Source organism: Corvus cornix, chromosome 2 (genome assembly GCF_000738735.6).
Source record: "Corvus cornix cornix isolate S_Up_H32 chromosome 2, ASM73873v5, whole genome shotgun sequence".
Lineage (NCBI taxonomy): Eukaryota > Metazoa > Chordata > Aves > Passeriformes > Corvidae > Corvus > Corvus cornix.
In genome coordinates, this window is record NC_046333.1 from 150462135 (window position 1) to 150479458 (window position 17324).

A 17324-nucleotide genomic window follows, 5' to 3' on the forward strand; every position below is an offset into this window, starting at 1 on the left:
TCTCGGCTGGGCGCGGCTCCGCTCCACCGCCACCGCCGCCAGCCACCGCCCCTCTCGGCCGGGCGTTCACGGGGCTCGCTCCACCACGCGCTGTGCTGGGCCGTGCGGGCACCGCCGGGTCCCGCTGCTCCCGCCGCGCCTCGCTCCGCCACCGACACTGCGGCTCAGGTGGCTCCGCCCGCGCGCGGGAACTGCCTCGCTGCTGCTCGCAGAGCACTCGGTGCACGTGGCCTGGGCCGCACGGTCCCTGCGCCAGGCTTCCCTTCGCCAGGACACAGCTGACATTGCTCAACAGTCTCGGTAACTAAATAATATTCACGAAAATATTCTTCCATCGGGCATATATTTTGACTCCAGTATTAACTGTGTCCAAACGGTTTTCCAAAAGCCCTTGGTAAGAATTAAATCCCAAGAAACATAGAAAAAGTTCTTAAACAACCATGCCAGGAAGTGTTTCAGTTCTTTTTGAGCTTGAATCAAGCTAAAATTTACAAATCGTTGTTCAAGAATCATTTTAAGATAAATGTCCATATGCGGCTCTGAGAGCCAAGAGTCTTCCCACCGTTCCTCCATAGTTTAGATACGGAATAGCAAAGCAAAACCAAGAAGAGGAATCCAAAGTTTCCAGGGTTTACTCACACAAATCAGTCGCTTAGGGATCGGGGATCGTTCTGCTCTCAATTCTCCACCATTTGTTGCAGTGGGGATCCTGCAACACGCATATATCAAACCAGGAGTCCCGTGGAAAGGAAATATATATGGACAGACAGATTCTTGATAGCTGTTTCAGAGATGTTTATTTCTCCAGCCGCATGGCTGGGGCTGTGCTCAGGAACTGTTCCAGTCACGGGACCAAGGGTCCTTCTGCCCGCGCAGGGAACACAAACCAACCAATGGGAACGAGGCTGAGCAGGGGCAGGGAAACCCCGTGTCTGTGCCCTCAGGGCCCCTCTCCCAGGGCTACACGGCAGGGGAGGGACCCCAACACTAATGCACGTGAATGTGTCTGTCCCCTTCTCTCAGCATACGAAACATTTTAAATGACACAAAGTCTCTCCCACTGAAGTCATGGGAATCTCTTGCCACAGTTTTGCCTGGCCTCTTCTTCCAATCTCTTCTCCCAGGTAAAAAGCGACAGGGTAAGAGGAAATGGCCTCAAATTGCACCAAGGGAGGTTTAAATTCAATATTAGAAGAATTTTCTTCATGGAAAGGGTTGTCAAGCATTGGAAGGGGCTGCCCAGGGAGGTGATAAGAGTTACCATCCCTGGAAGTGTTGAAAAAATGTGTGGATGTGGCATTTGAGGACATGGTTTAATGGTGAACATGATGGTGATACTGGGTTGATGGTTGGACTTGATCACCTTAAAGGTCTTCTCCAATTTTTACTATTCCATGGTTCTCTGATTCCATTATTCTAAATGCATGACTCCTATAAAAAAGGATTCAATCAGCATTTGCCTCATCTTCCAGACTTGAATTTTCTTCACAGTTCAGCATGTTCTTTTCTGAATAGCATTATCTTTCCTTCAAAAAGGAAAGATTTTCTTTCAGTCTTCTATTATTGATGCCCAGTGGCTGCTTTCTCTCTGACTCTCTCTAATGCTTCATGCCAGGCTTTAACCTAAACAAGTTATAATTCATTAGCCTGACTGTATGATGCGCCTGGGCACAGAAAGGAACTGAGATTTAGAATAGGCCAGTGAAGGTGCCAGCTCAAAAATGCAGCATCTGGAAAGGGAGAGTAACAAAAAGCATCAGTTCCAGGTGAGTTCCAAGCTCCATGATGGAGACCGCATCCAACTCATGGATCTTCAGTACTGAAGTGATCAAGTATCCAACTAAAATCTCAGCAAAATACTTTACTTCAATTGACTAAGAAACTGTTCCTTGGGGTTTTAGGAGCTCTCCTGGTTTTTTTTTTTTCTGTTAAAGGAATTTTCCCCATACATGTTGCTAGGGGGACAAATGGCTGGGTACTTAAGAAAAACAAAGAGCTAGCCACTGAAGTGGGGTGCATCTGGCTACTCTTTTGTTTCACCTGGGTGTGCGGGCAGTCGGTCTCCAGTGCTTGGACAGAGAGAGAGGCTGCTTTCTTCGGCTGCTTTTCCTTCTGCCAGAGAAAAACCCCGGGATCCCAAGGCCACCTTTCCCTGCCCCTATGGGAAGCCGGGCTGTGGCCGCCCTGCCCCCGCCATTGCTTCGAGCCTTCGCTGCGTTGTAGCCGTGCTCGCCCTGCCTGCCCAGACCTCTGGGGGGTTCCCTGTTTGGATACATCTCATCTGCCACCCGGGATTTGTGATCGTCCCTGCCGTTCCAGCCTGCTGTTCCCAAGGGTCTGGCCGGACACCGGGATCGGCTGCCCAGGGGTTTGTGAGGCCTTTGTCCCATCCCTTCCCGGGATCCCAGGCCGCCATTGCCGCGTGCTCCCCGAGCTCGCTCCGGAGCGCCCCCTGCAGCCGCGGGGGAACCATCGCACCTGCCCTGCTCACCGGGAGCCGCCAGTGCCCCTGCCGGCTGCGAGCGGAACTGCACCCGAGGGGAAAGGGCCCGACAGCCGAGAAGGCTGGGACTGGGTTTGTGATTGTTTGCTGTTACTGCCCTAGTTATTGTTGTTTGTTTGACTGGTTATATATATAATAGTAAAAAACTGTTATTCCTATTTCCCATATCTTTGCCTAAAAGCCCCTTGATTTCAAAATTATAATTACTTGGAGGGAAAGGGGGTCGCATCTGCCATTCCAAGGGAGGCTCCTGCCTTCCTTAGCAGACACCTGTCTTTCAAACCAAGACACTGTTGAAGGACAGTTCTTCAAAAAACAAAACTTATCTCTTTCTGAAACTAAAGGCCACGAAGTATTTTCTGGTCAAAGGCTCTATTTTTGCTCAAGAGCTTCTCAAAACAATTTGACATTTTGAGATTTTTTCATGTTCCTGTGATCAACATGCATAAAGTGAGATGACTGCATCCTTTCAGTATCCTTTAAAATCTGACAGGTACTGTGAAAAAGTCAAAGATTGTGTTTTGGTCTTACTTCACGATAGGCAATTTGGTGAAGGGAACAGGAGGTAGCTTCAAACCATCTGGAAGAGTGATGACTTCCATTGTCCCAGGGCATTTTGCCGTGTAGCTTTCCAAGCTCTGCGTGACATCTTTCTTTTCTAGAAAATAAAATTTAAAATTATTTCAAGCTCACATTTAATTATGATGAGGTTATAGCCTTTTTTTGTACAAAATAACTCTAATGGCACGCCAACTAATTTCTGCATTCAGCACTTGGAGTTAAGCTCAACCTCAACAGATGGATCAAATATAATTAAGTGACCTTAAGGAAAAGAGTTTGGTAGATTTCTCAGAATTTTTCAAGTGCCAGTCTATACTTACTTTTGTTAGGTTTTTTACTGTCAAAGTACAAGTTTCTACAATTTCATCTATTAAATCTTCATATACAGACAAAGCAATCAGCCTCACACATATTATTAATAGCAGCATTCTATGGGAACAGGCCCTGCTCTGAAACATTAGATGAAATTATATCAAAGGCAATGAAGAGAAACAAATTACTTTCAATGTTAACTTGTGTGAAAACCATCTAATCCTCAAAATAATTGTACTGTGTTACGCTACTAAATTATAACAACTGGTAAGAAAGGTTTTCTTTGGTTTTGCTTAAAAGTACAAGAACATTCAAATAAATATATATCATTGGAGTTATCTTCAAGAATGTGCAATGACTGCTTATTAGCTTTATCCAGCAATTATTTTCAACAATGTATCTGTGTCTCCAGAAAAAAAAAAAAGTCTATTTGGAAATACACAGCCTCAGCACAAAATTGTACTTGATCTTTATGGTCCTTTCCAACCCAAACCTTTCTATGATTCTATGATTATCTCTTTCTCTGATGAAATGGGAGTCTGCAAACAGACAAAAGCCTGAGAGTGTTTGTTTAGAAGGAAGAATGAGGCAGCTGAAAAGACCTGTATTATTTTAAAATGAACATTCACAGAATGTTGGAAGGCACCTTGAACCCCAACCACCCCCCTCTGCCATGGGCACAGACACCTTCCACTAAACCAGGCTGTTCCACGTATGTGCTACCAATAAAAATAATTATTCAATATCTAAACTGTTTCTAGGAAATACTTAAAAGATCAAAATACTCAATGATAAAACTAAATAGGAAACGGGAGGGTTATAACAAGTAGTTATCACTAGTAGTACCAAAAAAACTGCTTAGACAGGTGTACTGGGTAATGCAGCAAGCTTTTGGTAGCAAGAGGTGGCCTTTGGGAGAAGACACCAGGGGATCTCCATGATAGAGCCCATTCCAGCCAACTCCAAAACAAATCTGCTGCTGCCCAAAGCTGGGCCAATTGGTTATGCTGGTGGCACCTCTTTGAGAACATATTTAAGAAAGGGTAAAAAATGCTGCATAGCAGCTGTGAGAAGGAGGAGTGAGAAAAATGTGAAAGAAACATCCTGTAAACCATGCCAAAAATACCAAAACCTGTCTAAAACACCATCTTGGCCCTTGAAAAGCGCAAACATCCAGCAATGCTTGTACTGCCCACATCAATCCAGCTTGGTCTGTGAGTTCTACAGCCACAAGTACACACTCCTTCAAAGCAAATAAACATTGATTATAATCCCCTTCACTATGGAATTAATGCCACATAACTGACAAATTGCCTTGTTTGCATCTGTGTTTCACTGAACAGTCTCTTGAGCCATTCCCCACATTTTAATTGCCTGTAGGAAATGTTCCCAAAACCACATTAATTAGACATCCACATACACTCGGAGCAGCACAGCACAGTCAGGAGTTGTCATGGTTCAAGGCTGAGTATTACCATCAAAATTTCAGGTTATTTGCCATATTAGGAGCAAGGGCACATAGTGCAAGCAGATTCCAGCGAGATGGAAATCTTCACAGCTACCAGACATGATGAAGGTAACACTACAGAATGTGCTTAATTGTGCTTGAAACCGAAGGTCTGTCATTCCAGAGCACTGGCTCATTCCCTAGTGTGAAACATGCTCAAAGAAAGCAGGCTGCCATTTGTAAAAAGAATTTGTTTACAGATTTTTGAGTCGTGCGGTGATTCCATGGTAGCAGCTCCATATACTTTCTGGGAAGACAAAGCTAAACCAAACCATTTTTCCATGTTGATGTGGTGTGAAGCACAGCTTTAAACACTGGCTGCCAGGCCAGCAGCTCTGTTCCTTTTCTTAGCACCACATCTCAGCCAAGATGCTGAAGGAATCCACATCAGCAGGACACAATGAGAAGTATTCACGATGCAAAAGAGCTGCCTGATCCTGCCCGAGAGCCAGTTCTGAAAGCAAACACTGGAGCCTTCTCCCTTGAGGAGCACCTCAGCTCCCTGATCTGTGTGGCCTAATGGTTGCCAAAAACCTGCTACAACAATTGCAGCTCTGAATTCTCACAGCTTCTGGCTGCCTGTCAGTGTTCTGATAGAATCTCCTGGGAGGATGCATTGAACTCCTCAACCGCCTTCCTGACCCACAATTAGGAGATTTCTGTGACTGTTATCACCAGCACTTACCTTTTCGAAGAGACAAAAACCAGCTGCTCTTGGAGGTCTTTACCCATCTGGTGCCTTCATGCTTGTACAGATCAGCAGGAAGGCAACCACCACTTGATCCTGTGACCTGTGAATTCACCTCAACAGCTTTAAAAGCCTGTCCTGCAGCTGGGAGCACTACTGGATACTGTTGTGTAGGTATTAGAGACTCATTTACTGAGTGAGGAGTGACAGCTTATTTTCTCATCTGGATTAACTATGTTCACAATTTTTTTCCCCGCAGTTTCTCTCCAGACTCACTGAAAGACCAGGATCACAGAATGGCTGTAACCAAATAAAGCTGAGCAAAGCCACTGTCAGCACTGGCACTCGAACACATTCTGCTCAGTTTGATCAGTATAACCCCATGGTAGTTTCCCCATTGCATACCAAATTGGTTTTGACTGCTTCTGACCACCGGAAATGTAGCAAGTCCACCCATATTCTTGGAATTTCATTGCTTAACTACTTCACAACAACATAACAAGCATTGGGTTTGTGTCCAAGCTGCTTCAAACCTTCTTCTAATATGAGAACACAAAAATCTGAGAGCTTCAGGTGCACAGTCAGAAACCATTAGTGATTAAAAGCTACTAAATGTGAAAAAGACAACTTTCTCCTCATTTCACAGTCATGTGGAGCAGTATTTCGCAATAATGGAGCCACTGAAAAAATCAGACCAGGACAGGACAGAAGGTCAGTTATAGACTAACATTTTTAAGCCCTTTAGCAACTGTGATTTAACAGTATCACACAAACAGCAGTTCATGTCTTGGCAGATAACACAGAAAATGAGAACACAATTGCTTTAACTGTAGATTTTAGCTCTTTAATATTTGAAAAAATTTAAAACAGCTGTACTCAGATTCAGGCACTACCCATTGAACACTAAGGCAAATAGTAAAAATGCAGCATTTGTTCTTTGGCAACAACTGGTTGAAGTTGTGTTGATCAAATCATGGTGTCCCTTGCAGTACACCTAGAGCCAGGTGGAATAAAGAAAGGGAACATTTCATGTCTGACCCACCAATCACATTGGAACAACTTCATTTCCTCATGCAGCTCACTAAAATATTGAAAACAAATAGCTAAATACCTTCTGACTTCAATTTTACCTCAGTGATAGGCGCAGAATCAACATTTTAACAAAAGCCCTCATTGCCCAGGGTGCTTTGTGCTGGCTGAGATTTTTCCTTCTCCCTTGAAAACACTGAATAATGGTCACAAAGAAGAAGTCTGAGGGGCGTTCCTGCAGCAGTCCCGACCCAACTCTTTCAGGAAAGACTCAAACATTTCCTTAATAAATTAATAGTAATATATAACAAGACAGAAAAGTCAGTCTAATGACAGAAAAAAAAAAACAAGAGAAAAAGTAGTTTTTGCACCCATAAACATAGATATGGCCTTCCAGTGCCTAAAGGGAGCCTACAAGAAAGATGGAGAGAGACTTTTTACAAGAGCATGTAGTGACAGGACAAGGAGAAATGGATTCAGACTGACAGAGGGCAAGTTTAGATAAGGTATTAGGAAAAAACTAGTTACTGAGGGTGGTGAGGCCCTGGCACAGGTTGCCCAGAGAAGCTGTGGCTGTCCTATCCCTGGAAGTGTTCAGGGCCAGGTTGGATGGGACTTGGAGCCACCTGGTCTAGGGGAAGGTGTCCCTGCCCATGGCAGGGATGATCTTTAATGTCCATCCCAACCCAAACTATTCTGTGATATTTCCTTCACACACACACAAAAAATGAAAATTACCTGGTGAGCCTTTTGACAATTAGATAAGAAAAAAAGTCTGTATCTGCTTCCCTACTATCAAGACACAGTGTATTGTCTAAAGAATTTCAAAAAGGCCACAAACTACATTAAGACCCTCACAAAAGCTGCAGTGTAAGTTGAGTATTCACGGACAGCAACCACCACACACTTTTTACTCTGCAGTTAATCACAGATTGCAGGGGTGTGCAAAGCTCCTCAGACCCTTTCAGGTAGTGCCTGAGCTCTGGTTGGGGCAGATGCAGACGGACAGGGAGCACCACATTTGTGTACTCAGGCCATCCCCCTTCCCAAGCTCGACCAGGACAGAGGTGTGAGCAAAGCACCTCAGCAAGACCTGCACGATCAATCCACTCCTGCAGCACTTGGGCTGTGGGAGCTCAGCAGAACAGAGCAGCTCATCTGCAGGCAGCACCACCTGCTTTTCCACCCCATTAACTCTGATGGGGATTGGGTGATGGCACTTTCTACAGTTTTAGTAACAAACAGCACCTCTAATATTTTTCTGAAAAATACATGGAGCAAGAAACCACAACTTCAAACTGCTCAGAAATCTGATACTTGAACAAGCTGCTTTGAAAGCAACACAGGAACCCTGGGTGTTCATCCCAACATTGTCTAGTGCAATAAATGTGTGTGTTCCCGACACAGACTCCAAAGCTGTTCTTACGAAGAAAGGCACTGGCAGTCAGCAGAGAGTATGAATCCCATTTCTTTAAGAAATCAAGCAACATAAATCTCTAAATAAACACAGCAGAGACAAATAAAATTCACTGTTTGACACAGAAAAGAGCAGAAACTACAGGAAAATAATTAATCTATGCTACCCAGAGATTAAGACCTCCTTTCATGAATAGAGCATCATGAACTATATTAAAGAGACTGACTCCATCCACACAAAGGATTCAGTTATTTGCTGTGTAATAGCTCATCTTCGAAAACTAAGTTCTCAATTTACTGCTAACTTTGCAGGAATGGGGAAGAAAATAGTATTTTAGACTAATAAAAATAGCTGTCTTTTAGAAGCAGAATGTTTTCAGCTTCTAAAGTGACTGCCACAGAGAAAAAGAATGGGAAGAGACTGACTAAACACATCACAGTCTTCCATTACAAGATTTTTAATAATTATTTAAAATGTGTACACATGAAGGCCCAGCCAGTTTGAACAAAAATATTTCTTGTTAAAACCTCATTTAAAAAATCAACATAGCTGAAGACAGAGTTCATAAAGACACCATTAAAATTTCAGTGTCTGGCTCTCCACCATATCTCAGAACTTCAGAAGTCTGCATGCATACTTTCAATACTAAAAAATATATTTTGTACACACAAAACCAGTCTGTAAACCACTGAAATCAGTAATAATTTTTTCATGTTAAGGAGTACCAGGAGTCCAACTTCTACACAAAGTGGAGTAAATTAGGCTCACTTCTATAATGATAAATGAAGTTAAGGACTGCTGCAAAGCTGCTGCTGGGCAAGGTAGGTTCTGTAAATATTCGCAGATACAATGGCACAACTGTTAAACACATCTGATTCTGGATTCTGTGTGGAAAGTCAGAGACAGAGGACGGGAAGAACAACACACTGATTTCTGCAGAACATTTTCCCCAATATACTGTTATACAACGTCACAGGAATTTAGCCAGGAAGGTCTACAAGGATTCGAAATTTTAATGCCTGCTTGAGAAAAGGATGGTTTAATTGTTGAAAAAGCTGGAAAACTGTCTGAAAACTTAAAATTCAAACATGGCAGCTCTCTCTCCTTACGTACAGTTGAGTTTTCCCATCCTTCTGTAAAAACATCTCTTCAGTATCACTCCTATCTTACTCATCTTTTCATAGCACATCCAATCACACTCAATGGACATCATATGGGGAAGTTCACTAAGGTACATGGATGATCCATTTTTAAACATGGATATTTCTTTTTCCATATAAAGTGCCAATTTCAATAGCAACCTTGATTCCAGGGCTTTAATTTTAATTTAGGGTGAGAGAGCAGTATTGAGTCTGTTAAATTTCATATAAAATGTATTTGAATTTTAGTAACATAGCACCTCCTAAAATAGCTTCCTTTGGTACAAAAAAATTAGCACTTAATAATACAGCACTAATTCTTCATGTCTTCATCTTGCCAATTAAAGCAGATCTTCCCCAAAGGAATTTTTTTTCTGGAATAAAAACATGGCAATGTGCCTCCATTTGCCCACCTGTATCTTTTCCCTCAATTAATTGAGGGAAATCAGACTTCTTCAAGATCAGAGCTGCCTACATGAAGACAGGAATTTTGGGCTAAAGCTCAAAGACTTCATTTTGTTCATGAGTGACCTTAAAAAAATTAACAGAATTTTTTTTGTCATAAAAAAGCACTATTTTACTGTAACAATTGATCTGCTGATTGTAGCCTAAGAATCTGGCTGTGGCATTGGCTGGAGTTTTTGTCTGTACCCCACTGACACTCAAGTCTAAGCAAAGGTAAATCACGTGTGAGACTTTCAGCTTTGTCTGTAATATTAAACATTTGATTCACAGTACTTAATTTTTTCCTTCATATAACATGAGACTTAAAAAATTGTTGCTTTTCATATCTATGAAAACGAATCTTTTATTCCTGTTGCTAGTTTACTCAGTTTACTCCATTGTACTTATTTATTCCATCTAAAAAAAATTCGAAGTCTAAAAGACATGTAATTCAGGAAAATAAATTACACCCTTTTAATAAAGCAGTTTGAGGGAAGTTATTTAATAAGTTGGCTTGTTGCTACAAAATACAAATTCCAGAGGGAGATTTTTAAAGGGCAGGAGTTCAAAAAAGCAGCAAGAAGTATCACAGATTAACAACTTTTGGGAGCAGGAATACAAGAGTGAAGGTCATGGTACCATGATGAATAAGAGTTAATTGGCTTCTAAGGAGCTTCCTTTTACTTCATATACAATCTCCCAGGTCTTTTATTCCAACGCATCAGAAAGCATTTCCATTCAGGCTTTTTTAATATATTCATTCTTACACCACACTGTGCCACTGCTATACATCAAACACACGAGGTGACAAGTCTGTTTAATATATTTTTACACATACACACACGTACACTTATTTATATGTATGTACACAGGCAGGATATGACACTATGGTGAAGCTTCAAAATATTTCAAAGTAATGGCTAAGAACTACCCAGGCTGCTACAAATATTCCCTGGTAATTATACTGAAGATTTCCATCCTCATCCTGCAATCAGTTAATCTGAATATTATAAGACCAACCAAAGTAGCTCCCTTTTGAAAGGTTTATTGGTTGGGCAAAACCAACTTGCTGGTACTTTGTCACCTAAAATACAACACAGTGCATTAAAACCAGTTCATCAGTGTCAGTTAAGTAAACCTGAGTTCAACTCTAACGTTTTAACTTGCATTTATTCTCTGTTCAATCTGATTAAAGCATCATTCTTTTTAGCCCTTGCAATCAGTAACATTTACCTTTCTAAAAATTAATTTACACACTACAGATGATCCTGTGAGAAATGCTGCCCTAATTTAAATGCAGTTTAAAGTATTTTAAGCATTGCAGCACAAAACAGAACTGTAGAGCAGAGCAGTTGGTGCCTTCATCACACAGCTCTGGGGGATTACCTGTGACAGCATCAGCAGACTCTCTAAGAGCACGTTTCCAACACAGGATCTCTTACTCTCCACTCTCAAGTAACATTATCACAGTCAAGTCTACTCTAGAAACTCTTCTAAACAACCAACTCAGCAACAAATTGTGATATTGTCACTTTTGCCAGTTCCCGAATAGCTTACATCTGTTTTGACAAGCGCTGCTTTGGGCTGGGGTAGAGTTAATTTTCTTCACAGTAGCTGGGCTGGGGCTGTGTTTTGGATTTGTGCTGAAAACTGTTGATAATACAGGGATGATTTGGTTATTGCTGAGCACATGACTGCGAATCTCCTTCCTCAACACCCTAAACTCATTCACTTATTGTTTTTATCTCTTCTAATCATTAATGAATTAATGTACCAATAACTGTTGTTTGGTTTGGTTTGTTTTTTTGTTTTTCCTTTTTAATTCGGGAACACTGTATTAACTAAATCACACTCATTTAAATGCTCCATCATTCCCTGAAAATAAGTCATGCTTCAAAGATGTTCCAACCTCTTCCTATTATATCACAATTATCCAAACACCTACTACTATTTACTAGAGCTTCTGAGTACTGAGGCCAAATTTACTGAACTCCAGAGGGGTTCAAAGGATGGAATTTGATTTACCTCACTTCAAGAGAAGTATCAATGACTTAGTCAGTATTGAGACGGCCATGGATGCATAAGGGGAGTGATGAATCTTGTAAAGAGAACCACTGGCATGGCCAGGGTCATTAGGAAGACTATGACATAGATATATCAGTTGGAAGAACTTCCATCTCTCCCTGAACTCTTAAAAAAATACAGCAATACACTTGCCATTTGTAATTTTAAAGTGAGGATAAAAACAAGTTTAAGAAATTAACTGCAACTGTAGTTCAGCTGTTTAAAATTAAAATGCTTTTGGCATCTTTGAACCTTATCTGATACCTGAAATTTATTACTACTCATTTTACAGTTCAGATCACTCCCTATCATAAACCACTTCTAATTACATTTCAAAATAATTTCACAGATTTATTCCCTGTAGAGGAAGGACCAGCACTGGAATCTTCTTTCCTAAGCAAAAAATGCTGATCCAAATTTTCTGATACAGCTCAATCTTCCCTGAGTGTCTCTTTCCATACCTCAATTATCCTTCAGTTCTGGCAGGCTTCCTGCTTCTGTGTGAAGTTACTATTTTTCATGAGTTGAGCAAGTTACACCTCAAAATCTTTTCTGGGCTTATGTCTTTATTTGTAATATTTATAATCTTGTTTCCTCTAACCTAAATATGAAAAACAGGAGAAAAAAAAGAAGAGCAACATTATGAGAATAGGCAGGAGAAGTGGCAAACGGGAGAAATGGTGAGCAACCAGCTCAAACTGAAATGAGCTGAAACGCTCAACAACTCTGGCTACAGCTCTGTAAACATGGGGAAATGAGAAAGTCACAGCAAGACAAGAGCAAGAGAACAGGAGGCAGTGAGGTGAACAGAGTCGCAAGCTGCTCCATCAGTCCCTCAAAAAAAGATGCAGTTTTAAATCATTCCATGCCCAAAACTAATTTATAGGCTCATAGGCTATTCCTATCCCCGGCTCCACTGAAATGCCATTTAGTCCCATCTCTGCAGGGAGGTAAAACCCACCAAGTGTCTGTGCAGCTTCACTTCAATTTCCCAGGTCTGGACGGAAATTCAGGACAACGTTACAGTTTTAAGTAAAGATTCTCAGAAATTGAGTCTCGTCCTTACGGCTGCTGGGCAGGAGGGCTACAAAGGGTTAAAGTCATTTCCACATTCACTTGTGGTCTAGCTGTCAATTTTCATGAGCCCAGTTTAATATTCTTCCTTATTTCCCATACTTCTACATAGCAATTTGAAATTTAAATGACACTGAGGGGATGCATATGCAATCTGTTCTATAAATAAAAATGTCTAAAATACTGCATAATTTCCTCTTTCAAACTGCAAGATCGAAAAACATATTTTAAGAGTTGTAAGACACCACATCTGACATCATCAAACTATGCTTAGTCCCGGCTTAACCATAATTTCTGAAGATAAACAAGGTTGGGAGTTTCTTTCTTAGATCAAACTCATCACTTCTTTGCAAAAGGCACATCCTCACCCTGGCAGCTGACATCTCACTCATCACTTGAGCACAGCAGGCTTGAAAGGAAAAAGTTTTGAAAGTGCTCTCAGATTAATGGTGAGAAGTCCCTTGCCTACCAAGAAGTCCAAGCTGTCAAGGCATCGAGGTGGCCTGCCCAGACAACACTGACAAGTCCATCCCAACTCATCTAGAGGATGAGGGGAACTGAAACAGCATTCAGCAGAAATTTGGGCAGAAATTCTTCATCAGTTACAATGATCTCACTACAGGCTGAGAAAAAGCACCTTTCTTAAATCCAGTGATTTAAGAATCAACCACACAGAGGAAGGACAGAAAGGCACACCAGGATATTTTGGGAAGTACTGTTCTCTCCATCACCTACAGCTCAAGAGTAATCCAAACCCCTGGTCAACAGATGAAAAATTGCTTCTGCATGTTTAATGCAGAATCATCACAGAATCAGTAGTTTAATTCATTAAGTACTTGACAGAGCAGTTGGGATCTCAGATGTGAAGGCTGTCACCTCACCACAAGACTGGAAAGAACTCAAGAGCAGCAACAATAACCACAGGACAGGAAGATCTTGGCAGAGAAGCACTGAAAAGTGCACATTATTTCCCAAACAACAAAACAGAAGAACCTTGAAGGTCTTTAAGGAACTAGCCCCCTCCCTGCTCCTCCCCCTCCCAAAAAAAAAGAAAAAAAAAAAGAATAGAATACTCCTAGTTTCATCCCATGCTATGCATGGTGGGTGAGAAAAGGTCGCCTCAGCACAAGATCCTCGCCACAGAAACAAAGAGCAGGAATGACAGCTAGAAACCTGCTGAACGTCTGAAAGACTATGAGCTTGCACGGATGAGGGACAGTCCTGATCCACTTAAGGTGAGGAGAGGCAAGTTTTGCCTTAATCCACAACTGCAGGAAGGAATAAGGTTCTAAACATACCCGAAAGTGGGATTAAAACACAAATGAAATTAAATGTTGGGATCCAAAGCACTAACTTTTTTCATAAGAGGAAAGAAAGAGAGAACAGAAAAGTAGGAAAATGCCAAGAATGATGAGGAGCACAGGAAAGGGGTTACCCCCACCACTGCTCCAGTGCTGGCCCCCAGAGTGCCATCGGGGAGATCTCCATGGGTGCCATGGGGCTTTCCCCGGGGTCCCTCCCAGAGCTGCCCAGCCAGGGAGCAGAGCCACAGCAGCAGCACCAGCGGGATGGGGCAAGAGCAGCCTCGCAGGAGCAGCCAGGGCAGCCAAGACAGCAAAAACTCCAACACTTTGTAGACCTCCCAGACTTTTGGAAGGTTGGGCACTTGCTTATGGAGGGTTTTGAGAGTGGCAACCTCCCGTTCAGTCGCAGCACATCTTTGATGATCTTCATCTCTGCTCCCCTAAAATCCGTCAGCTGCTCCTTGGTATCCAAGCCAAGTTCGCCTGATGTATCCAAAGTTTATTGCTCCCTCCCCTGGTGTATCAACTACAAGGTCTTTCAATGACCTTCAACAGGTGCCACGTTTTCTGAAGTAAAGCAGTTCACAGCTTTCGCTTTAAAACCTCAACTCTTCAAAAAGGCAATGGAGACACATTCCCAACTTTATACTCCTTCACCACAGGGACATGCTTTGGTGAGTGGACAGTCACATTTCCTTAGCAGCTGTTTCCAAATAGTTCTGTGTTTAGTGAGGCCCTAACAGATGAGCCAACTCAGAATTATTTGCACTCAGTGCATGTCACAGTCCTTTTAACTAGTATGGATATTATCAGGAAAGAGCCACAATAAAAGAATGGCTTTTTTTCCAAATATCTGACATTACTCAATTCAAATTCACTGAGCTGTACACAATTTTGTTTCAAAAAGTATTATGCAAAAGATAGGTTTAATTCCAAGCAACTTTGCAACTGCGTATTTTAATTCTTATTTAAAGAAAGTGATTCTTAAGGGCTTGGTAACATTAAAACATAATGGCTTGAGATTAGAGGTTTATGCAGAATTTAGTACCTCTTTTTGCTTAGCAGAAGACTGCATTTTACGTATTTATGTAACTAGCTTAATTTTGTATCAAATTTTTAGCTTCCATGTTGTTAAAATAGTGACTGACATCTCCTATTTACTTGATGATACTCTTTATTTAGCTTTGCCAGGCTGCATGGTTGGAGGTTCAAGTAAATTCAAGTAAACATAGACAAGTTGTATTTTAAAATGTGTCATTCAATTAAAACACTAAATTTTATTTTAAACACAAACGAGTTTTGACTATGCATTTGTGTTCCATTAATAGAAGCAAGAGCTTCTAATTAATAGATCTAGATTTCACTGGAACAAGTAAATCTCATCTGCTGAATTTCTACTTGGAGAATAAATCTCTTTTTTCTGTTCTGTGAAGTCCCAGTATACCAACTTCAACTGAACTAGTAAATGAACAGAATTAGATTAAAAAACTAGAAAATATTCCTTTTCTGTGTCTAGAGGCAGCTAATCCTGAGAGAAAAAGGTTAGAAGATCAAGTTCCAGTGCCAAATGTTTAGCTGGTAACTTCCTCTCAGCTTAAGAGTTTTCACTTCTATTTATTCTAATTTTTACAATGACTTGCAAACTACCCAAACTTTAAATACAAGAATAGGATTTAGCAGATAATCAGTAACAAGATTTAAAAATACGAAGTTTATTTAGGAAAGAAAACATTCAAAAAACTGACTTTTCAAAACAGTGAGTTTTCTTCCACCCTTGGTAACTGGTAACTTTCTATGCAGAAGAACAGAAGAACAGTAAAATCTTGGCACTCTTGAACTCCAATACCACTGCATTATTTCTGTTTTCTAATTAAACCTTCAATTGGTTGAGAAAATCTGGATGTTTCACTGTGATTATCAGAGAAAAATACTAATGACACCTTTTTAACAGTTTATAAGGAGAACAGTTCACAGTAAGTAAAACAGTAACATAACCCTCTGCCTTCAATTGTCTTGCTTTTGTTCTTTGCCACAGCTCAAGACTGAAGGGTGTTTGTTGGTTTACTTTTTCCTAATATTCTGATGTTTTTAAAAGAATTATTTATTTAAAGTAATTTTCTATGCTAAATGGACCCTTGCATAACATCAGGTTGGACTTGATGATCTTGGAGGCCTTTTGCAACCTTAATGATTCTATGGTCACACAGTACCAATCTCAGAAAAGTTACCAAAAAAATTACAAGCCAGAAATACATTTCTGGCACTGTCATCCACACTTCAGCTCCTTTGGAACACCACTCATCATGTCTGAGCAAGAGCATATCAATAAAATACATCAAACTCAACAGCAAGCTCTATTTTGGACATATTCAGGAGAGAAGGAGAAAAAAATATTTTTCAAACACATGGGAGAACATTCAGTTTGATTTCTCAAAGGCACTAAATATCTCAGTTATTATAGGTCTTATGAAACCAGAGGCTTTACTCAGACATACAATGTGTGAAGGCAAAAAACAAAAAAGTTGCTTTTCTTCAAGAGTTCAAACCTTTTTAGGATTAGGGATTAACAATGTCACATGTGGAGATGCAGAGTGGTAGAGCTTAAACCTTGTCTTCAGCACAACCTTCCACACACATCTTAACAAAGCTTCACTGTAAGTCCAGGAAAATCCAAGGACCTTTTAACAGCAAATAAGATCTACAGGCAGAAAGCACATTTAGTCCAGTTTATCCATTTTAGTCCAGTTCCTCTCCTTCCTCCAGCACTGATTTGAGCCACTAAACAGAGGGAAAAAAATCAAGCAAAAACCTAAAGTTTGCCAATACAGTTCTTGGCTGCAGGAGTCACTAAGGGGAGACAGGTGGCCATAACTAAAGGAGAAAAGAAAAAAAATAAACCCTATCCTTTTTCACTTCCATCCTCTTTATTGTAAACAAAGGAGTAACTGGAAAAAAATGCTTTTTTTTTACCTAGCTTACTGAGAAGCAAAACCAATTTTTAAAATCTTTCAGCACTAATTAAGATCACTGGTCTCACTGAGCTGGGTGATAGGTCAGTCTGGAATATTTTTCTTAAGCAATGTAATACAAACCTAACAGTTGTCACTTTTGGCTTTCCAGGTGATTCTGTAAATTCCCATTGCTGAAAATCATCCACAGACACTTTGCATTGTCAACCTTTGACAAATGTATTAAAATCCTGTTGAAATTTATTGCTGATTAAAAAAAAAAAAAAAAAGAAAGAAACTGAAGAAATGTAGAGAAATTTAAGGCCACTGTCCC

At 40.8% G+C, this 17324-nt stretch overlaps 1 protein-coding gene across 6 annotated transcripts in view; it reads right to left on the reverse strand.

Annotated features, from left to right (window-relative positions):
* Positions 1 to 17324, reverse strand: part of TRAPPC9 (trafficking protein particle complex subunit 9) — a 462128-nt gene that overhangs the window by 414505 nt on the left and 30299 nt on the right. For all 6 annotated transcript variants that reach the window (XM_039548554.1, XM_039548555.1, XM_039548551.1 and 3 more), the window contains one exon: positions 3035 to 3161. In XM_039548554.1, coding sequence (XP_039404488.1) covers positions 3035 to 3161 — 127 coding nt within the window. The remainder of the gene's footprint in view (positions 1 to 3034; positions 3162 to 17324) is intronic.